The sequence below is a fragment of the Microtus ochrogaster genome, chromosome 10 (genome assembly GCF_000317375.1).
Source record: "Microtus ochrogaster isolate Prairie Vole_2 chromosome 10, MicOch1.0, whole genome shotgun sequence".
NCBI lineage: Eukaryota > Metazoa > Chordata > Mammalia > Rodentia > Cricetidae > Microtus > Microtus ochrogaster.
The window spans coordinates 80,806,312-80,828,511 of NC_022016.1; the positions used below are offsets into that span (position 1 = coordinate 80,806,312).

The following is a 22,200-nucleotide window of genomic DNA, read 5'->3' on the forward strand; positions in this document are numbered from 1 at the left end:
CACACAAATAAAATAAACCAAATAATAATAATAAAATAAACAAAACAAAACACTGGTTGTAAGTGCCGGGGAAACAGTTCAGCCAATAATCTTGAGGCCCTGGGCACGACCCCAGGCATGGAGCGCGTGTGGGTGTGGGTGTGTACGATCTTACCACCTGGGAGTAGGACGCTGAGGCTGTGACACACATCCAGCCTCCTTGGTAAGCTTCAGGCCAACCAGAGACTATTTCAAAAGAAAGACAAAACCTCAAGGTGCCCGCTGGCTTCTGCTTGCACCTGCACTTGCGTGCAGTAGAATGCACGTTCCTCCCAAGGCCACAGGGCCTTATAAGCAAACAGATTCATCATGGACTCAAGGGCAGTCCAGCTGAGCTTCCCCTCCACAGCGCTGTCACTCCAGTGCTCCTGCATTCACACCGGCTGATCAAGCAAGGTGGTTCACAATGCCCTCTCGACAATGATGACCTCTCACTACAGAGCCCTGGAGCCACTGCGTTCCTTCAGCTTCCTTCTCCCCACCTCCTGACTGCATCGGGAGGCTGTCCCTCAGCAGTGTACTAAAACCAGTCTGGTCTAGATCCTCGTTCTGCATCTGTACACACTTTCTTAGACCACCTTAGACTGGCAAGCCCTCCACCCCTGGTCATTCCTTCGCTCCTCTGTGACTTCCTTATTTTAACCTCCTCTCAAGTGACATGGCCCAAACCTTATACCCTCTCCCCTCTCAAACTCCGTCAATGTGCCCATGCTGTCTGTCTGTCTGTCTCTCACCAAATCTGTGTTCTTGGATACCCTCTCTTTTGCAGGCTCTCAACAGAAGATGGCCCTACCATCTCCTCCAAACTACCTGACATCTCCAACTTGGTATCTTTTTTTTTCTTCTTTTGGAGACAGGGTGCCATGTAGCTCAGAGTGGCCTCCACATCACTATCTAGCTGCAGATGAACTTGAATTCCTTATCCGCCTGACTACACCTCCCGAGTGCTGGGATTACAGGCTTGTCCTACCATAGCTGATAAAAAGGTGCCTTCTGCTGGGCAATGAAACTGAAGAAGAGGAGGAGAAATGTTCATGAGCTTTCTATAGGTGCCTGTGTAAATGCACGCCACACCGCGTAAGTGGGGGCCAGAGGACAAAACCCAGGCGTGCTCTCTCCTCCTACACGAGCACCTGGGATGGAACCCACATTCTCGGGCTTGTTCGGCAAGTGCCTTTACCCATGATACACCTTTCTATAGAGACTATCTCCTAACTGTTGACACCCCGAAGTGCTACCCCTAACACACAACAGAGGATGATCATTCTGAAAGTGCTCCCAACAATTCAGCTGATGGCTCTGGTGCAAGGGACCAGCAGCCCTAAGTGAGTATGGGGCCTTACCTCCTGTCGGAAGACGTAAGAAGCACACTTATAGGAGCTCATGAAGTCCACGGCAGGGGACTTCAGCTGTTCCAGCAGCACGACGGAGGCCAGGGGACAGAAATAGTGTATCACCCAGTGTCTGTCATCTGCAAAGAGAGGAGCAGGCCACTTCAGAATTATTAACAATTTAGATACCAAGGGCTGTTATCTCAACTACAGGCTTGTGAAGTAGAGGTGACTTTTTTATGTCTGGGTGGAGGCAGCACAACCTGAGTCTGCTGCCTACTAGCTTCATGGTCTTGGAAAACTTCTGGTGTAAAACAGCGGAAATCACAGTACTTTAATACTTAGAGTACAGTTACCCAGTTTCATGTGCGGCTTGAGCAGAGCCCGTATCTCTTTTCTGACCTCCTTTTCGCTTTTCTCGGGTTCTGGGTACAGCATCGCCCTGATGCTCAGGAAAGAATGGGTGTAGGCAGAAAACACATCTTGGGCGGGCTGGCCTTGTTTGATGATATGGCCAAAGACTTGCAACTGACCATAGATGCAAGTCACACGGCATATCCCACTAAAAATAAAGTCCTAGCAGGGAAAGAAGAAAAAAAACATTATGGACATTATAGATACTGCTACCAAAGACAGAAAAATTCTAAAATCTTAACTTGCTATTCACTTATCAAAATGATCTTTATCCCCTTGAGACAGGGCCTCATGATGTAGCCAAGGCTGTCCTAGAACTGACTGCGTAGTTCTTCGACTCATGGAGATCTAACCCTCCCTACACTCAGAGCGGCTGGTGTGAAAACTCACGTCCGAGCATCAAAGTACACAGCACTGGGGCTGCAAAGGTGGCTCACCGGTTAGAGCGCTGGCGGCTCTACCGGAGCACCCATGTTTGGTTCCCAGCACCCTCTAACTTCAGTTTCAGAGATCCTCTGCAGGCACTGCACGCACATGATGTACGGAAATGCAGGAGAAACACTCAGACATAAAAAACCAAAACAAGGCTACACTGTACCAAATTCTGTCAGGTTTTAACTTAACCCTAAACATCATACCCCCGTTGCAGCTCTCAACAGGCTCACAAACTCTACCAACCCGCGCTTACAAAGGCGCACAGCATACCCATCTCCAATTCCCGAGGCTTCACTCCTTCCGGGCATAAGAAGGGCAATCTTTAACCAGGGTCAGACCGCCTGAGTTTAACTCTTGGCTCTGCCGAGCTACTGTCTGTCTAACTCTGGCTGCAAGGGACCTACCCTGTTTTTCAGCCCATAAACAAGAGAAAGAGGTGCTAACTGATTTGGGACACCCGGAAAGCTGGCAGCTGAGTGCCCAACAAGTCCGACACATTAGTTTGCTAGTACAGCGCAGCCAGCAGGCCTGCAGATCCCTGAGCAGGAGGATGAGGATGGACTTGCAGGATGGACTTGCACGCGACCTGCATCCGGAGAACCACGGCCTGGTCACTAGAAGCTCCCCCGCGGGCGACTCACCTCCTCGGCGGGCAGCACCAACAACACTCGGCCGGAGCCTAGGTCCCGCACGGCTTGGGTGACGTTCGTTGGCAGGGGTGGGAAGTTGTGCGCGCGCTGTGGGCGTGGCGTGGACTGCGGGCGTGGCGTGGACTGCGGGCGTGGCGTGGGCTGGCGGCGCGGTGTGGGTTGGCGGCGCGGCGTGGGCTGGCTGCGGGGCGAGGGCAGGTTGCTCGGCGTGGACCCGGTGCCCGGTGTGGACCCGCTGCGGCTCCGGACCTTGCATTTTTCCGCCACGTGCGTGCCCGCGGTGACACCTAGCTTCCAGTCGCCGCCCAAAGCCTGGGCCCGTAGCAGCCGCCGTCGCAGGCGCCGCAGCTCGCCCCGGGTCAGGACCCCAAACCGGCGACGGCCCCGACGGCTGAGGAGGAGGTGGGACCGGGCCTTGCGAGCCCGCTGCCAAGAGGAGCGGCTCGGAACCCGCCTGAGCAGCACCTCGGAGTCCGCCATGCTTGGTCCGGAACGCCTCCGGCCCGGACGATCTCGCGAGATCTCGTCGCCCCGCTCCCCAGCGCCAGGCGTGCAGAGCTGCAGGCGCCCTCTCCCGGCCGGCCTGTGCAGCACATGAGGAATTCCAGCCCTCCGTGCCTAGGCTCGGATGGCCATCCCATCCAGGGCCCCATTAACATTATGCAAAACCCCACCCTGGCTGGCTGAAGAGTGGGAATCAAAGCCCCTAGATTTAACCACAAGGCCACCTCTCAGGAAATCCACCTGGGATTTCTTTTTCTTCCTGCAGAAAAAAATAAATCAATAAAAACAGGGTTGGCATTTTAAAACAAATTCGGTCCATTTGTATAATGCTGGGTTTGCATACATTTGACTTTTGGCCGATGGGAGCAATCCTGGAGGACAAAGTTAAACCATGATGATTAAATACATTTTGAAAGTCTGAATACTAGGTCCAGCAGGTGAGCACTCAGAGCCTAGTCTCAGGTTTACTAAATGAGGTTTACTAACTCCTGTAACTCCTGTAACTCTCCGGAGACTCTAACAGCCAGCAGTACTATCTGTCAGTTACTTCCGTGAGACAGAGGTAGGAAGGTGGCTTCAGCCCAGGAGTTCAAAGCCAGCCTGGACAAGAGAGCAAGAGACTGCCTCAAAAACAAAAACAAACAAAAAGAAAAAGAAAAAGCCATCAGTTCCCTGAGAGCAACCCTGACCTTCAGTGCCCAAGTGTCCTCCCGGAAAACCATCAGGGCTCCCTTCCCTAGCCAGGTGAAGCCAAAAGCACCCAAGCAAGGACAGAAACCACAACCGTCCAGAGGAGGGGTCTCAGGGGGCCACCTTGTTTGCATGCATGCCCTGACCCTGCCCAGTTCCTGAGAGAGACCACAGCCCGGAAGACCAGCCGTCTTTCTACAACGGGACTCGTCCCACCCCTTCCAGGGGCACGAAGCTATGAAGCGTCCGGGCGGTTGTCACTCATTGTATTTAAGAAGCCAGCCTTGTCCGAGGTGTGCTCAGCCATGCTGGGCGAAGGGGCATCTGGCCAGCATGTTTTTCTGGGCAGCTTACCTGCTCAGCCTGCAGCTCCACATTGAGTATTGCTGGGCTTTCAGCTGCTACAAGACAGAGTCCTCGCCGAGCTTCAGCCTCCCAGGAGATTACCTCCTCGCAGGCCTGTTCGGTCTCCATGCAGACTATCTGCAGGTGAGAAACCAACCCCAGGTGACACGTTGTGACAGGTGAGTGAAGGGGCCGCCAGAGCTGTCACTTGGTGGGCTGGGAATGTGGTTCAATCAGTTTGGAGCTTGTCTAGAGTACATGAGGCTCTGGGTTTAATCTCCAGTACCACATGGGATGGCTTGTGCACATTCTACCTACAATCCCTGGTACTGGAAGGATCAGAAGTTCAAGCCAGCCGTCTTTGTGCAGTTACATTGTGAGTTCAAGGCCAGCCTAGGCTAGAAACCCTGTCCAAGAGGGAAGGAGGAAGAGAGGGGCTCACAGTGGAACACAGAGGCTCCTCCGCTCACCTCTGGCCCGTCATCCCCTCTGATCTGTAAGGACTTAAGTCTGGCTGATAGCTGAACAGCCCATCCGTTTCTACTTTAGGATACTACCTATTTATTTATATCACAATGTGTTATTTGTACTGTGATATGTTCTTTCATTTTTGCTGTTAGAGCGTGTCATAACTCTAAGTCGCCCTGGCTTTTCTGAAGCTGGCACTTGGAATTCCCCACGGGTATCTTCTTAAAGATGGCTGCTCTCAGTCTGTGCAAGTCCCCTGTTGGGAAGTCTAGAGTGTTCTCACGACAGGCCGACAGGTTGTGAGATACTCTACACACAGGGACTACCTGACTGTTGGCCAGGAAGCAAGTAAGGTTCTGGAAGCCCCGGCCTGTGATGACTAGGCCAAAGAGCTCCCAACAGGAGGCTGGGAAGGAGAAACTTGGACTTGGAAGACAGGTTTGAGGACACAAGAAAACTGGCTTTATAAAACTGAAGGACTCTCTGTCCATGCAGGGGACAGGAGTGACAGAAGCAGGGAGCGGGCATCTTCCAGAAGGCAGAAGCTTGGAGAGTGGTTGTGCAGCAGGGTTGCGTGTCATGTCTTTAGTATCATGCTCTGTGGAGAACAGTGGCCAGAGCAGAGAAAACTCAGCCTAGGGTGAACCCTGTAAGGCAGGTGTGAGGTAATTTTACATTTTGTTTGTCCAAGAGATGGTGTCTAGAGTTGTTGGCTCAAATATCAGTCTAGATGTTGCTGGAAAAGTCTGTTTGTGATGTGATTAAGATTTAAATTGATAGACTGAATAAAACAGGCTGTCCATCAACAGTAAGTGGGCCTCACACAATCCCTTTAAGGCCTCAGAGAGAAGAGAGACTCTGAGTAAAGAGACTCGGCCCTCAGATTCAGGACTACTGTCCCCACCTGCCCTCGGTTCAGCTGACTGTATAGCCTACTGGCGAGCTCTACAGCTCTGAACTGAGTAACTTGTACAGTCATGTAAGCCAGTTCCTTAATGTGGACCTCCCTGTGTGTATGCTTGTCTGTGCTGGAGTGTGTGTGTGTGTGTGCATATGTGTTAACCCTATTTCTTTAGGGTAGGGCTTCTTAAGTTTTTGCATTCATGTCAATTTTTACCTGGAAAATGTTTTTAAAGATTGATTTTTTTATTATTTATTATTTATTTGTTTATTGGTTTTTTTTGAGCCTTGGCTGTCTTGGAACTCACTCTGTAGATCAGGCTGGTCTTGAGCTCACAGAGATCCTCCTGCCTCTGCTTTCTGAGTACTGGGATTAAAGGTGTGGACCTCCCTGTGTGTATGCTTGTCTGTGCTGGAGTGTGTGTGTGTGTGTGCATATGTGTTAACCCTATTTCTTTAGGGTAGGGCTTCTTAAGTTTTTGCATTCATGTCAATTTTTACCTGGAAAATGTTTTTAAAGATTGATTTTTTTATTATTTATTATTTATTTATTTATTGGTTTTTTTGAGCCTTGGCTGTCTTGGAACTCACTCTGTAGATCAGGCTGGCCTCAAACTCAGAGAACCACCTGCCTCTGCCTTCCAAGTGCTGGGATTAAAAGCATGTACCACCACCATCTGACTATTTTTTATGTATGTTGGTATTTTGCTTACAAATATGTCTGGGTACCACATGTATGCCTGGTGCCCACAGAGGCCAAAAGAGGTCATCAGAGCCCCTGCACTGGGGTTACAGATGGTTGTGAGCTGCCATGTGGGTGCTGGGAACTGAGCATCCCAAACCTGTGTGAGAGCAGTCATTTCTCTTAACTGTGAACCATCTCCCCAGCCCCTCCTGAGAATTTTTAGCATGACTTTAGTATAGGTATATATTTGAGCATGGTGGCCCATGCCTTTAATCCCAGCACTTGGGAGACAGATACAGGTGGATCTCTGTGAGTTCAAGGCCAGCCTGGTCAGCTAAAGTTACAGAGAAACCCTGTCTCAAAAAACAAACAATCTCAGCTGAATATATGGCATGTCTGGGCACAGATTTTTTTTTCCTTTCAATTTGATACATTGAGTGTTGAGAACACTACTTCAGATATATAGTATAAGTAGCAAAAGTATGCTTAGGGCCATTTCTGAAGTCATTGGAAATTCTATCCAAACACTAAGCCAAAAGTCATTGAACAGTTTATTAGACCCTTGAGTCAGCCGCTCAGACAGGTACTTAGGTGAGCAAGCATTCCTGGATAATCAGCCGAAAGAGATGCCGCTCTGATACTTGTGTGCTACAGAATGCCGCGGCCACGGAGGAAAGGTCTTCGCTTTCCTTTATTAAAACATCGCATTCCGGTGAGAGCAGAAAACTTTGTACATACAAGAAAGACCCTTCACTGAGCAGTGTGTGATATCTCATTTCTGAGAAGCTGAGTGGGGGTGTTCAGGCTGGCATTGACCCTGGGATGCAGGAGATGGTGGTTGTGGCGGTGGGGGCGGGCCTCCAACCTTCTCAGTCCTCCCTGGGCTTTCCCTGCAGGCCTGAGAGCTTCAATGGCCACGGCTACCACCTCTTCCAGGCCATGCGGTTCAGCATCGAGGAGATAAACAACTCCACAGTCTTGCTTCCTAACATCTCCCTGGGGTATGAGCTGTATGATGTGTGTTCAGAGTCGGCCAATGTGTACGCCTTACTGAGGGTGCTCGCCCAGCAGGAGACTGACCACATAGCGCTGCAGAGAGACCTTCACAACTATTCCTCCAAGGTGGTAGCACTTATCGGGCCTGACAACACTGACCACGCCGTCACTGCTGCTGCCCTGCTGGGCCCCTTTCTGATGCCCCTGGTAAGCCAAGCCCTGGGGATCCCAATCTACGAGTCTAGGGTGGAGGGCCATGGGAGCTACGGCCTCCCTGAGTCTAGCCTGCCCAGGCCCTGGATCTCTGGGCAGTCCTTGCTCTCTAGTCAAGCCGCAGGCATTCTGTTGCCCTGGCTACTGCCCAGTCTTCCTGCCTGTCTGTCCCCGAGCTGCTTCCAGCCTTCCTGCCTCAGCCATCATGGGGAAACCCTGACCTTTTGATTTTTGTTTGGTTGGTTTGACACAGGGTCTCGCTATGTAAGCACCGGCTGCCCTGGAACTCACTCTGTAGACCAGGCTGGCCTTGAGCTCACAGAGATCCCCCTACCTCTGCCTCCCGAGTGCTGAGATTAAAGGTGTGGGCCACCACAGCCAACTCCCTGTCCTTTTGAAAGAGTAGCTACCCAGCTGCTCACTCTCTGCCTTCTCTTCATCCAAAGACTCCACTGCCTTTGCTATCTCAAAAGCCTTTCCCACCCAGATACTGCATCACCCGCTGGCCGCCTTTCTTCCTTGCTGTTCAGTGGTGGTCCTGGGCTGTCCCGTGCCTGGCCGCTGCTGTCCTTAGCAGTCTGTCCAAGTAGCTCTTCTGTCTGGAGGGATCCCTTTCCCCTGTCCTCATGTGCCTGGTTCTTTCTGCCCCTTGCCGCTGCCGCTGGCTGACCTTCCTAGAGCTATCTGAGGGTCTAGCTTGTTTCACCTGTCCATTTGTGCCTCAGTCTCGGATTCTATCCGCACTTGGTCTAGCTGTAGGAATACCTTCTACAGTTCCAAACTCAAAGAGCACTTTTCAGTTCCTACCCTACGTGGCTTCTTTGTGGCCTGTCTGACCTGGGCTGTACGGCACTGTCCTTGACATTTATACCCTACCCTCTTGACTTTCAGCTCCTCTCTCTGGAGAGAGTCCTTTTGCCACCTGCCTCTGAGGCAGCTGGTATTTCCCTGGTCTCCTCTTTCCTCCTGTTCCAGGCCATGGAGACCATGCATCCTGACTTTGGTGCATGCCTTCCTCACCCAGCTTCCCCCCCAGAGGCTCTGTGAGGAACTCACTCTCCGTCACAGCCTCACGATTGGCCTACACGACCCACCTAGCTTTTTCCTAACAGTTTTCAGACCGTCACCATTAAAGTCTAGTTTCCCTTCAGAACCTATCTGTCATCTTTTTCTGTTGTCTTTTTGAGACGGGGTCTCCTGTAGCCCAGGTTGGCCCTGTTCTGGTGTTAGAGTCTAGGATAGCTTTAAACTCTTGATCCTCCCACCTCCTATCTACTGGGGTTACCAGCCACACCTGGTTAAATCTTTCGCCTTTTACAGAGCACCACTGTCCCTCACATAGATGATCCCATCAGCCCCTGCTCTAGTCTTGAGCCTTTCCAGCCTTTTCACTTCAATTAGAGATATACTCCTCAAACTTGAGTCTGAACATGTCATTTCTCAGGGGGACCTTGGTAGGTCTTCACAGTGTACAGGACAGAAGTGACCCCTTCAGCTTGAGAGTTCAGGTCTCCTACTTTGTCCTACTGATGCCAAGGAAGCATGGTTTGTTGCATGTTTAAATGACATAGCCCTTTCACTTGATCTATAAGCAGATTCCCATACTTCCTGGAACTCCCCAGAGGAGCCTGTCCTCTTGGTTTGGGTGGGGGCTATGAGGAGGTTGATGTTGCTGGCATCACTGAATGGAACCCCTCCCCCAGATCAGCTACGAGGCCAGCAGTGTGATGCTCAGCTCAAAGCGCCAGTATCCGTCCTTTCTTCGCACGATCCCCAGCGACAAGCATCAGGTGAAGGTCATGGTGCTGCTGCTGCAGAGCTTTGGGTGGGTCTGGATCTCACTCATCGGCAGCTATGGTGATTATGGGCAGCTGGGCGTGAGGGCGCTGGAGGAACTGGCCACCCCACAGGGCATCTGCATTGCCTTCAAGGATATCGTGCCCTCTTCTGCCCAGGTGGGTGACCCGAGAATGCAGCAGATGATGCAGCAGCTAGCTCAAGCCAGGACCACTGTGGTCGTGGTTTTCTCTAGCCGGCACCTGGCTGGAGTGTTCTTCAGGTCGGTGGTGCTGGCCAACCTGACTGGCAAGGTGTGGATTGCCTCAGAAGACTGGGCCATCTCTACGTACATCACCAGTGTGCCTGGGATCCAGGGCATTGGGACAGTGCTGGGTGTGGCCATCCAGCAGAGACTTGTCCCTGGCTTGAAGGAGTTTGAAGAGGCTTACATCAGGGCAGTAAAGGGTGACCCCAGGTCTTGTCCAAAGGGATCCCGGTGCAGCACTAACCAGCTGTGCCAAGAGTGCCATGCCTTCACGACACATAACATGCCCATGCTGGGAGCCTTCTCCATGAGTGCTGCCTACAATGTGTACCAGGCTGTGTATGCTGTGGCCCATGGTCTCCACCAGCTCCTGGGATGTACCTCGGAGACCTGTTCCAGGGGTCCAGTCTACCCCTGGCAGGTAAGAGATTCCAGCCAGGGTGTCTGCATCCAGGAGACCCTTCAGCCCTGGCAGTGTGGGTACATGGACTCTCTGGGGAGACAGTGAATCTCTGTTCACTGTGAGAAGAGTCTCTGTTCTCTTAGATCAGTTCTTCTCCTCTCTGAGCCTTGTCTTCTCCCACCCACTGTGCCCCAGAGATATCAAAGGCCAACAATGTCTGCAAAAGAGTCCTTTATTAGAGGTCTCTCAGGAGGCTCCCCAGACCAAGGGGATTCCTAGAAGTGGGAACAGATTGCTGAGGAAGGAACCAGGCCTTATGGGTAGGTTGGAACCACTCAGGACAAGCACAAGAGAGCTCCTGCCTGCTTCCTGGGTTGCCTGAGTTTGTGTGTTCTATAGTAGCTTGGCTTCATGACGTCTGTCTGTCCCAGCTTCTGCAGCAGATCCACAAGGTGAATTTCCTTCTACATAAGCACACGGTGGCATTCGATGACATCGGGGATCCTCTAGATGACTATGACATCATCGCCTGGGACTGGAATGGGCCTGAATGGACCTTCGAGGTCATTGGCTCTGCCACATTGTCTCCAGTTCAGCTAGACATAAATAAAACAAAAATCCGGTGGCATGGGAAGAACAATCAGGTAATGGGGACATGGTCAGTCACCAGGTGACAGCTTTGTTACCAGGAGCCGGGGGGGGGCGGGGAGATACCTACCCAGAACAGGAAGGAGATGCCAGATGTCAGGCTACCCGAGTTCTGCTCAGACCTGCCAGGAACAGACACTCCCAGAACTCTGCTCTGCACCTGAACCTGGAGGGCAGAGGTGCGGAGATCTCGTTTCTGTGCTGTGTGTGAGCTGCCCCTGGACTGCGGCTCCTGTATTTGACTGAAAACCACTGTGGCTTCTTACAGGTTCCTGCATCTGTGTGCACCAGAGACTGCCTCGAAGGGCACCACAGAGTGGTTGTGGGCTCCCACCATTGTTGCTTTGAGTGCATGCCCTGTGAGGCTGGGACCTTCCTCAACAAGAGTGGTGAGTGAGCGGGTGAGGGGTCCAGCACACAAGGGCCCCAGAACCTGCCAGGCTGAGTTCTGATTGTTCACCTGGGACACCACCTGGAAATGTCAGGCCTCCGTGTGTCCTCTGTCAGCTTCTACAGATGAATTTGGTCCTAGAAGCAACCTCTTTATCCTTTGTGCTGTTCTGTTTCTATGAAGCCCCCTCCTTGTGCCAGGGAGTCAGCACCTGAATTGGGTTAACGGTAGACACAGGCTCGTCCGTGGCAGAAGGAAGTCATTGTGCTCCATTCAGTGACTCACAGTAGGGAGCTATGGACTCAGCTTAGAGCTTAGACAACAGGGGGACACATTCTTTCCTTTCACTATCTCTGTGGTGACGGGAGAGTCAGGTACCTCAGAGAAGATGCTCAGCAGGTGGATCTGGTTGGAGGAACTGCCGAAGGGAGAGGCAAAGATATCTTTAAAGCTCTTCGCTCAGACCAAATCATAAAGTTCTCCATGTTTGCAACCCCCCTTTGAGATCCTGAGCCACATAAAGTACGGACCTTTTGAGGCTGTGCCTGAGGCTGTTCTATAGGCTCCCTTCTCCTGTGGCTCCAAAACCTGCCTGCCAAGATGCAGCTCTCGCAAGGACCTGGAACTTCCTTCCCCACGCCTCCCCTTCCTTCTGCTCACCTGACTCTCAGGAACCTTGCTCTTCTTTCAGATCTTCAGATCTGCCAGCCGTGTGGAAAAGAAGAGTGGGCACCTGCGGGAAGCACGACTTGCTTCTCACGTACTGTGGAATTCTTGACTTGGCACGATCCTGTCTCGGTGGTGCTGCTCACAGCTAACACACTACTGCTGCTGCTGGTGGTTGGGACCACCGGCCTGTTCGTAAGGCATCTTCATACGCCTGTTGTGAGGTCAGCCGGAGGCAGGATGTGCTTCTTCATGCTGGGTGCCCTGGCTGCAGGGAGTTGCAGCCTCTATGGCTTCTTTGGGGAGCCCACGGTGCCCACATGCTTACTGTGTCGGCCCCTCTTTTCTCTCGGTTTTGCGGTCTTCCTCTCCTGCCTGACAATCCGCTCCTTCCAACTGGTCATCATCTTCAAGTTTTCCACCAAGGTCCCCATGTTCTACCACACTTGGGCCCAAAACCATGGTGCCAGTCTATTCGTCGCTGTCAGCTCCACGGTCCACTTGCTCATCTGTCTCATGTGGCTTGCACTGTGGACCCCACTGCCCACCAGGGAATACCAGCGCTTCCCCCATCTGATAATTCTTGAGTGCACAGAGGTCAACTCTGTGGGCTTCCTGCTGGCGTTCACCCACAATATTCTTCTCTCCATCAGCACCTTTGCCTGCAGCTACCTGGGTAAGGAACTGCCAGAGAACTATAACGAAGCCAAATGTGTCACCTTCAGCCTGCTCCTCAACTTCGTATCCTGGATCACCTTCTTCACCATGTCCAGTATTTACCAGGGCAGCAACTTGTCCGCGGCCTATGTGACGGCGGGGCTGACCACTCTGAGCGGCGGCTTCAGCGGTTACTTCCTCCCCAAATGCTATGTGATTCTTTGCCGTCCAGACCTCAACAATACGGAACACTTTCAGGCCTCCATTCTAGACTACACGAGGCGCAGTGGCTCTACCTGATCCGCGGGGACTGTAGGGGCGGGGCAGACCGGAAGCCTCTCGTGTCTTGAGGGTGGCAGATCCAGTGGGGGCGGAGGGCCTGAGGTGCCTGGGAGAGCTCAGCCATGGCTTGCGATGTATAAGCACACAGAAGAATCCAGCCTAATAAAGATGTGAATCGTTGTTCGTGGCGTCCTAGTTGCGCTTCCGTTCCAGGGGGTGGTGGGGGGAGCTTGGGACTGCACATCGGTTAGCTGGATCCAGAGCCTAGCGCCCCAGCTCGATGTTGCTAGGCGACTCCGGGAACGAGACCCAGCGCGGCTGTATGCAGGTATGGCCCCGCCCCCTCAGAGGCCCATTGGTTTTCATCTGGGGCTCCGCCCTCGGGGCGGAGAACACAAGAGCGCCACGCCTCCAAGGCGTCCGGTTCTGTCCGCGCGCCCCAACGTCACATCCGGCGTGGCGACGGCGGCGTCTCCGCGCAGGGGGCCGGCCAGTAGTTAAGTCTTGTGGGCGGTTGAAGTGGTCTATCCCGGAGCAGTGAGGCCGGTGTGAGCCGGGAGGACCGGCCGGGTGAGGAGGGCGCGGGAGAGGGTGGCGGCGAACCGCCCCGGGCGCTGACCAGAGTGTGGCTGCCGCTTTCCGCTCGGGACCTGCAGGCGCGGCGTGGGCTTGGGTCACCTGTGCGCAGCCGCCGGCCTTGCCCTACTGGCTGTGCCTCGGGTGCGCGGCGGATCAGTTCGGGTTCACGCTTGTCTATCCCCAAATTTGCATTTTTATTTATTTTTTCACTTGCACCCTACCCCTGTCCTGTCCTGCACCATGTGCTCCCACTCTGCTTTCTCCCTGCCAACCCATGCCACTCCCCGCCTCTGAGAGGCTGTCACTCCGCTCTGGCTGAGCTCCGTGTGCAAACGTCTAACCTTGACCCAAGCCTTCATCCCGAAGCAGGTGGCTGTTAAAGGGTCCAACTCACGCCACTTTAAGGTCTTTCTCGATCGGGCTGGCCAGAGTGTCCTGTTTGCCTTCCTTTCCAGATTATGGACAGTTCCTTCGTACAGCACAGCGTGAGGGTTCTGCAGGAACTCAACAAGCAGCGGGAGAAGGGCCAATATTGCGACGCCACGCTGGATGTGGGGGGCCTGGTGTTCAAGGCACACTGGAGTGTCCTGGCCTGTTGCAGCCATTTCTTCCAGAGGATCTATGGGGATGGCTCAGGAGGCAGCGTCGTCCTTCCTGCAGGCTTCGCTGAGATTTTTGGTCTCCTGCTGGACTTTTTCTACACTGGTCACCTTGCCCTCACCTCAGGGAACAGGGATCAGGTGCTCTTGGCAGCCAAGGAATTGCGGGTGCCAGAGGCTGTGGAGCTGTGTCAGAGCTTCCAGCCCAGGACCTCAGGGGGACAGGCACCGAGTGTCCAGAGCGGACTGGGACCACCTGCCTCCCAGGATGTGAAAAGCCACCTCAAGGAGCCAGCAGAGTTGGAGGAGGAGGAAGTTTTCAGGACTCTGAGCTTGGCCCCTGGGGATCAGGAGTCCAGAGACAGTCAGCAGCCCCAGCTCAACTCCTCCTTCCTCTGCGGGAAAGGCAGGCAGGCTGTGAAGCCTCGTCTCTCAGAGGACAAAGAGTCTGAGGACTGCAAAGAGCCTCCAAGGCCCTTTGAGGCTGGAGGTGCCCCGCTGCAGGGCGAGAGCAATGAGGTACTGCTACCAGGGTGCAAGAACTGGGGAGGGGGCAAGCTAGAGGGTACAGATGGACGCTTCTGGAGTTAAACATGGGAGGCCAGTGGCCTCAGGTGACCTTTCTGCGAGCTACACTTAGCCATGGTGGTCAGCTTCCTGGGGGTGGAGTGAGCATCAGGGGTACAAGTGTTCCCCGAGGGTAGAGAAACCTGGCCAGCTCCCTGGAAACAGAGCCCCTTTCCTCCAAGGCCAGGATTTACCTGTGGTCTTCCCTGGACCCCTGCAGAAAGGGGACCATCAGAGATAGGGCTTGGGTTGGAATTCAAGCTGGGTCCCTGAAGCTACTGCTGGTACTTTGGTGACTCTGCCCCTCCTGCTGCCTCCTCTGACTTTAGTGGGAAGTGGTGGTTCAAGTTGAGGATGACGGCGATTCTGTTTCTGAGCCTGAGACTGTGCTGACCAGGAGGAAGTCAAAAGTCATCCGAAAGCCCTGCGCTGAGGAGCCAGCCCTGAGTGCGGGTTCCCTAGCAACCGAGCCCACTGAAAGCAGGAAAGGTGCAGCCGTGCCGGTTGAATGTCCCACGTGTCATAAAAAGTTCCTCAGCAAATACTACCTGAAAGTTCACAACAGGTAACCGCTCTGTTTTTCTAGTTTCTTTTCCCATGCGCCCTTCTGTGTTGAGGTCCTGTAGTCTCCTCCTCTGGGCTCTGTGGGGGCTGGAGGGCTCTATGTTAGGCCCACGCAGAGCCTGGTTGGCGTGCCTCTCCGCCCTCCCTGTCTTCCTGTGGATCGTGAGTTTGTGGATCCTAAACAGTAGGTTCTACTACTGTGACTTCTGCCCACGTGAGACAAATCTGGCTCCTTCCTGAGCTGGAGTGGAGGTTTGACTGTAGGGCAGTCTGCAGTCTGGCAGTGTAGGCTTTGACAAGAGGCTAATCCCCAGGACTGAGGCCGCCTGTGTTTCTGGGGATAGTAGCTCTGGAAGTAAGAAGTATAAAGGACCATTTGTCCAGCTCAAACCCACGTAGAACTATGGAGTTAAAAAGAGAAAGACTTTACTATGTAAATTTACATAGACCAAGCAGGCCTTGAACTCAGAGATTACCAGTCTTTGCCTCCTGAGTGCTGGTGTTAAAGGCATACTCCATCATACCTAGTCCTAGGACTGTTTTTGTTTAAAAAATCAATCGGGGACTCTCTATATAGCCTCTAACTCACTATGTAGACCAGACTGGCCAGGAACACAGAGATTTGCCTGCTTCTGCCTCCAGAGTGTTGGAATCAAAGACCTGTGTCCCACATCTGGCTTGTTTTAAGTTAAAATTACTTAAAAGTGAGTGCCACAAACACAAGTCATCTCAGGTGCTCAGTAGCCACGCGACTGTGCTAGGCTGGTACCGAGCCAGGTTGTGCTGAGCCACGTGTTGTAGGTATGATACTCTGGGAAGCTGCTGGTGCTCACCTGGAGTGCGCTTAGGACCCATTTCCCATCCTGTGCTTTGGCGTGACCTTCAGTGCTAGGGTTTGACCCCCCAGGGCCTTTACTTCCCAGCTACAGCCCTCGCCCTTTTTCAGGAGACAGGCCTTCTCTAAATTACTGAGGCTGGCTGGAGTTAGTGATCCTTGTGCCTCAGCTTGGAGTAGCTGGGAGTGAGCTGGGAGTATAGCTCAGTCTTCATGTGTTTGCCTAACACTTGAGGCCCTGGGTTCAATCCCCAGTGCTGGGGAAAAAATATCCAAGCCAAGTACCTGGGATTACCTTACAGGCTTCTGTCGTCCACCTAAGCTAGAAGGTAAGGAAGCCGTTGACTGAGAAAACCAAGCTGTTGGGAACAGAGCTAGTAATAATGTCTTGAGCTTGGAGCAAGCCTGGCTAGTTCACTCAGACCTCCCATATCCTCCTGGGCCCCGGGCCCTCTCAGTATGAAATAGGAAGCACTGGAGGACTGTGAGCCAAGAGGTGATGAGGGCTGCCTTATCTTCAAAGACTTCTGAACTTAATGGAACCTGCTGGTGAGATGGTGGGGACCTCATGAGCTGCTGCAGCCATCCTTGTGACGTCCTGGTGACGTCAGGGAGATGAGGAGAGCAGATCTGGTGGTGGCGTTTACATTTTATTTACTCGTGGGGGTGCAGAAGCCAGAGGACACCTTGAGGAGTAGATGTTCTCTCACCACGTGGGTCCTCTGGCTTGGCAGCCAAGTGCATTTGTCCACTGAGCCATTTCACCCGTCTACCACGGGGTTCAAAGTGGAGCCCACGGAAAGGAGGCTACATAACCAGGCTGTGCCAGTCAGCTCTAACTCAGCCATTTAGCGAGGCTGGCAGAAGTAGGGCTGGCTTCTGGCTCCCAGCTGTCCCTCCAGGATGGGGCCATTTGGACCTGTGGCTACTGTGTCTTCCCTTCCTGAGGGTCTCTACACTGGAGAGGATTTCTAGTCTTGCTCCTGCATGTCCAATCTGGGTGTCACTGAGCCTACATGGTGAGCCCTGACTGGCCTCAGGACACCCCTTCCTGTGTACCAAAGCGTAGGTCCGAGTAGGAGAGGGAGGGGTCCCGAGTACCAGAGAAGTGGGAAAGCCTCTTAGCCCCCACACCACTGCAGCCTCTCTTCTCGGCAGGAAGCACACTGGGGAGAAGCCCTTCGAGTGCCCCAAATGTGGGAAGTGTTACTTTCGCAAAGAGAACCTTTTGGAACACGAAGCCCGGAATTGCATGAACCGCTCAGAACAGGTACTTGGGAATTGGTCCAAGTATTTGTGGGCAGCAGCCCGGTGGCCTGTCTTCCTGCCATCTGGGAAGGACTCCCAGGAAACTACAGGATTATAAAATAAGAGCTGCAGGGGCCTTGGATGTCACCACATCCACATCATAGTACAAGAGGGGACACTTGTTCAGGGGGTTCAAGTTCAGAGGGATAAGCACTACAGGGATACTTTGAGTTAGCTCCATCCTAGGCTTGGAGCAAAGTGTTTGCGGGGGATGGCTGCTGGGAAGGGCCACCTTGCCTGTCCTCTTGCCCCAAGTGGGTAGTATTTGGCTAAACCCCATCTTTCTCTTCCCAGAGACTGGTCATTAGCAGCTAGGCCCGTCTCTAGCCTGTCTGGAGCTGAGCGGGGCCTGGCGTGTGGTAGTGTGCAGTGCCCTGTGATGTAGGCAGGCAGGTTACATGTTGCCCTCTCCTACCCCAGCATCCCCTGCCCCAGGCAGACACTTCCCAGCAGCGTGTGGAAGCCCCTGCAGAGGCTGCCGTCGCCGGCAGAGGCCCTCCCTGATGCTGGCCCTGCTTGCCCTTCACACTGCCAGGTCTTCACATGCTCCGTGTGCCAGGAGACATTCCGCCGGAGGATGGAGCTGCGGGTGCACATGGTGTCACACACTGGGGAAATGCCCTACAAGGTAGGTCAGCTGGTCCCCGGGTCACGGGTGGGATGGGGATGTGGACCCCTTTGGTACCTGGCACCTCTCCCTTGAAGCCTGCCTTCCTTGCCCACCCAGTGACACTACTATAGATAGGACCACTGTCTGTACCCCTACTGGCTCAGCGTTCCTCTGCGCACAACATGGATGGCTGAGCATTGCTCCCCCGTCTTGGGAGCCAGGCTTCAGCAGATCTGGGTTAGCGCTCCTTCACCATGAACTGGTGGCAGGGCTGATGGCGCGGCTGTGCTGGTGCTGACTAGGCCTGTGTTTTCAGTGTTCCTCCTGCTCCCAGCAGTTCATGCAGAAGAAGGACTTGCAGAGCCACATGATCAAGCTGCACGGAGCCCCTAAGCCCCACGCAGTAAGTGCCAGGCAGAGCTGGGGCACCCGTGGCTCCTGGACGGCCCACCCTGTCCTTACCTGGCACTGCTCCCTCTGCCTGTCTCCCGCCTGCAGTGTCCCACTTGTGCCAAGTGCTTCCTGTCTAGGACGGAACTCCAACTACACGAGGCTTTTAAGCACCGTGGGGAAAAGCTGTTTGTGTGTGAGGAGTGTGGGCACCGGGCCTCGAGCCGCAACGGGCTGCAGATGCATATCAAGGCCAAGCACAGGTGTGAGCCTCCTCCCTCCTCCCCGAGTGCGGGCCCCACACACGTACACATGGGCATGAGCGTTCCCCTCTGGAGTCTAGCACCTGCAGCCTTCCGGGGCTGGGTGAGAGGCAGGCAGGTTTGTTAGGCCAGTGGGGAGGGCTCAGGCTGAGGCATGTCTGTCCCTTACCTTCCTGACTCCTGGATTCTCCTGTGCTTCTGGCGAAGGTGGTGGTGTCCTTTGCCTGGAACCACCCAAGTCCTACTTGCTTAGCATGTTCCAGCCCTAAGGGATGACTGACAGGGGATGGCTTCCCCCAGTGATGGCCTCTGCATTGTGTCCCCATCCGCACAGGAATGAAAGGCCTTATGTCTGCGAGTTCTGCAGCCATGCGTTCACCCAGAAGGCCAATCTCAACATGCACCTCCGCACACACACAGGCGAGAAGCCTTTCCAATGTCACCTCTGTGGCAAGACCTTCCGTACCCAAGGTGAGGCAGGTCCATCCCCTCCTTCCCCGGGGCTCAAGCCAGCAACTGAGCTCCACTTTGTCCCCCACAGCCAGTCTGGACAAGCACAACCGTACCCACACTGGGGAGAGGCCTTTCAGCTGTGAATTCTGTGATCAGCGCTTCACTGAGAAGGGGCCCCTTCTGAGGCATGTGGCCAGTCGTCACCAGGAGGGCAGGCCTCACTTCTGCCAGATCTGTGGCAAGACCTTCAAAGGCAAGTGGGCAAGCTGTGGGAGAGAGGGCCTGGCTTCCATTTCCTGCCTACCTGAGTTTGAGGGTCTACAGAGATCAAGGGGACAGTGGCTTCCCAGTGCTCTTTAGAACCTTCCAGCCAGCAGAGTTCTGTCTTCCATGTGCTAGGAGACACAAGAGTGGCCTGGCTGTGACGGCGGAGGTGGGGGCAGGGCGCCCTGGACCTGGGCAATGGTGGCCTCAGTGTGGTGCTGTAGAGCCTGGAGTGGGGGAGACCCGGCCAAGGGCCGCCTCCTGTGCCTCAGGCCCTGGGACGCCTTGTCTCCCACCTCAGTCCTGTCCCTGCCATGTTCCCTGCTCCTAATGCCAGTGGCCCCCTTCCTCCTGCAGCCGTGGAACAGCTACGAGTGCACGTCAGACGACACAAGGGCGTGAGGAAGTTCGAGTGCACTGAGTGCGGCTACAAGTTCACTCGGCAGGTAGGCCGGCCAGGGTCTCCTGCCTCCTCCGCTCTGTCCTCCCCGCCCGCCTCTAAGCATCCCCTCCCCGCAGGCTCACCTGCGGAGGCACATGGAGATCCACGACAGAGTGGAAAACTACAATCCACGGCAGCGCAAGCTCCGCAACCTAGTCATCGAGGACGAGAAGATGGTGGTGGTGGCTCTCCAGCCACCTACAGACCTGGAGATGGGCTCTGCAGAGGTCATTGTGGAGTCCCTGACCCAGGGTGGCCTTGCCACCCAGCTCCCTAGCCAGAGACTGTGTGCAGAGGAGAGCTTTGCCAGCCCCAGTGTCCTGGAGCCTTCACTCATCATCACAGCTGCTGTCCCCGAGGGCTGTGATACATAGACCACTGCCCAGTTAGCCCCATCTACCAATAAATACGTGACTTTGGATTCACTTGTTCGGTGGTCTGTTGCTTGATCTTCTGCAACTACGGGCCCAGACCAAACTGAAGGGCTTCCTCCCAGCCGTCCCTCATGGTACCCCATCCAGTGGGCACCTGGGCGCAGCTGCTTCCCCAGCTCTGGGAACCTCAGCCAAGCTGAGGAACTTGGCGGGAATGGAGGTGGCATCCACTTGCTATAGCTCCTGTTCCTCGCTGCTTCACGCCAATGGGTAGAATCCCGACTTAGCATATTGTGAGGCCAGCCATGGGTCACTTGGAAGTTGGCACAGTAGCCAGGGCCCATGGTCATGGCTTCATTGGCCAGAGTTAAGTCAGTTCAATGAAGCTGAACATGGCCAGGGACAGCTAAGAAGCTGGCCTTGACTGGCTGTATGCCCAGAGAAACCCACCCTTGGAAGAGTCCTATTTTGGTCCAGACCTTGAATGGGAAGGGGCATGGATCCCGCCCCTTCCAGAGCATGGTGCTGTAGGTCATGGATGCCCCAGATGCACCTTCAATTTTTTTTGTGGTTTTTCGAGACAGGGTTTCTCTGTGGTTTTGGAGCCTGTCCTGGAACTAGCTCTTGTAGACCAGGCTGGTCTCGAACTCACAGAGATCCGCCTGCCTCTGCCTCCCGAGTGCTGGGATTAAAGGCGTGCGCCACCACCTCCCGGCACCTTCACATTTCTTAACTCCTTTGTCTCCCAAAGAGCCCGTGAGACTTCCTGCTTCATCCACATGTTCCCACTGGCTGGTGCATGCTCATGCTTCTCAGACAGGTACTGAGAAAACTCATTGGGTGGGAAACCTTGGCCAAATTATTGGGGGCTTTCTCATGCCTGCCTGGCCTGTTAGCACACAAGCTCAGGGGCCTGGGTTCCTTCTGGAAGCTGCTGGGGCTTCCTCAGCATGGTACCCAAGCTCTAGGTAAGTACCCCCAGTCAGAAGTACAAGACCTTTCTATGACCTAGCTGGGGAAATGGTTTGATGTCATCTTTGCCACAGTGTTGATTGAGGCTGTCACCAGTACTTCCTGGTTAGAGGCATAGACCTTGATAGGCGTGTGGAACAAATAGGACACACTGAAACATCCCACCCCATCCAGGGCTGGGCTTTGCCTAATCTCCTTGCTCCATGAGATGCCATACTCTTCCTGCCATTACATATCCTAATTTCCCTGCTGTTGGGAGGCTAGGAAGATGGGGTTCCCTTACAACTAACACATCCGACTCCCTTTCGTTCCCTGGCCATTAGCAGCTGAGGGAATCGTGCACCCCAGGTTTGCCTGTATAGGCCATAAACAGCTTCAGATCTGTTCTGAAGCTTCTCAAGGCCACAGTTGTGGGGTGGCTTAGTGGTAAGGCATTCATTCATTCCTCAATCTGTCCTCAGGGATCCTAGCCTGTTTCTTTTCCAGCCAGGCATTGGCCTCCCCTGGATTTGGATAGGCTCTGGGGGAGATTACGGGCGCGCGCGCGCGCGTGTGTGTGTGTGTGTGTGTGTGTGTGTGTGTGTGTCTCAACCCTCCAGAGTTGTGATTCTCAACCTTCCTAATGCTGCCACCCTTCAATAGTTACTCATGTTGTGGTAACCCCAACCATAAAATTAACTTCACTAGCAGGGCAGTGGTGGTGCATGCCTTTAATCCCAGCACTCTGGAGGCAGAGACAGATGGATCTCTGTGAGTTGGAGGCCAAGCCTGGTCTACAGAGTGAGTTCCAGGACAGGCTCCAAAGCTACAGAGAAACCCTGTTTCGGAAAAAGAAATAAAACAACAACAAAAAGGGCTGGAGAGATGGCTCAGGGGCTAAGAGCATTGCCTGCTCTTCCAAAGGTCCTGAGTTCAATTCCCAGCAACCACATGGTGGCTCACAACCATCTGTAATGAGGTCTGGTGCCCTCTTCTGGTCTTCAGGTATACACACAGAATATTGTATACATGATAAATAAATATTGTGATGCAAATACCTGGTTTCTGATGACTTTGGGGGTCGTGACCCTCAGGTTGAGAACCGATGTTCTAAAGGTAACCTAGGTTCAAGGTCCATCTCACTGTGGGTAGGAGCCTACCTTTGTACTACATCATATGTGTATTTCACCTTGAGGAGAGAAAGGACTAGAGAGGCTCTGTGATGCTGGACTCCCCAGTC

At 53.8% G+C, this 22,200-nt stretch overlaps 3 protein-coding genes and 1 long non-coding RNA gene across 5 annotated transcripts in view; 2 read left to right on the top strand and 2 right to left on the bottom strand.

Moving 5' to 3' along the window:
* Nol9 (nucleolar protein 9) overlaps window positions 1–3,962 on the bottom strand; it is a 20,138-nt gene extending 16,176 nt beyond the window's left edge. Inside the window, exons 1-3 of one of the 2 annotated variants that reach the window (XM_026781957.1) lie at window positions 2,861–3,962; window positions 1,727–1,946; window positions 1,383–1,510 (exon numbers count right to left, since the gene is read on the bottom strand). In XM_026781957.1, coding sequence (XP_026637758.1) covers window positions 1,383–1,510; window positions 1,727–1,946; window positions 2,861–3,349 — 837 coding nt within the window. In that variant the 5' untranslated portion in view covers window positions 3,350–3,962. The remainder of the gene's footprint in view (window positions 1–1,382; window positions 1,511–1,726; window positions 1,947–2,860) is intronic. The other variant, XM_005353660.2, reaches the window with a different exon arrangement.
* A 10-nt stretch (window positions 3,963–3,972) lies between these two features.
* Tas1r1 (taste 1 receptor member 1) lies at window positions 3,973–13,038 on the top strand. Its single transcript, XM_005353661.2, has 6 exons — window positions 3,973–4,587; window positions 7,358–7,664; window positions 9,374–10,135; window positions 10,549–10,761; window positions 11,034–11,154; window positions 11,848–13,038. Exons 1-6 carry the CDS (start codon window positions 4,301–4,303, stop codon window positions 12,777–12,779), a joined length of 2,622 nt encoding a protein of 873 aa, XP_005353718.2. The 5' UTR covers window positions 3,973–4,300; the 3' UTR covers window positions 12,780–13,038.
* On the bottom strand, window positions 10,336–11,925 carry LOC113456638. The gene is made up of 3 exons (XR_003377392.1): window positions 11,817–11,925; window positions 10,836–10,931; window positions 10,336–10,713 (listed from the first exon to the last, which is right to left on the bottom strand). It is a non-coding gene; the product is annotated as an uncharacterized LOC113456638 (long non-coding RNA).
* Window positions 13,039–13,245: 207 nt separating the features above from the next.
* On the top strand, window positions 13,246–20,051 carry Zbtb48 (zinc finger and BTB domain containing 48). Its single transcript, XM_005353662.3, has 11 exons — window positions 13,246–13,331; window positions 13,796–14,458; window positions 14,836–15,071; window positions 17,064–17,175; window positions 17,749–17,841; window positions 18,140–18,226; window positions 18,322–18,476; window positions 18,811–18,947; window positions 19,018–19,182; window positions 19,551–19,639; window positions 19,713–20,051. The coding sequence occupies exons 2-11, from the start codon at window positions 13,799–13,801 to the stop codon at window positions 20,007–20,009; spliced, it is 2,031 nt and encodes a 676-aa protein (XP_005353719.1). The 5' UTR covers window positions 13,246–13,331; window positions 13,796–13,798; the 3' UTR covers window positions 20,010–20,051.
* The last annotated feature ends 2,149 nt before the right edge of the window (window positions 20,052–22,200 follow it).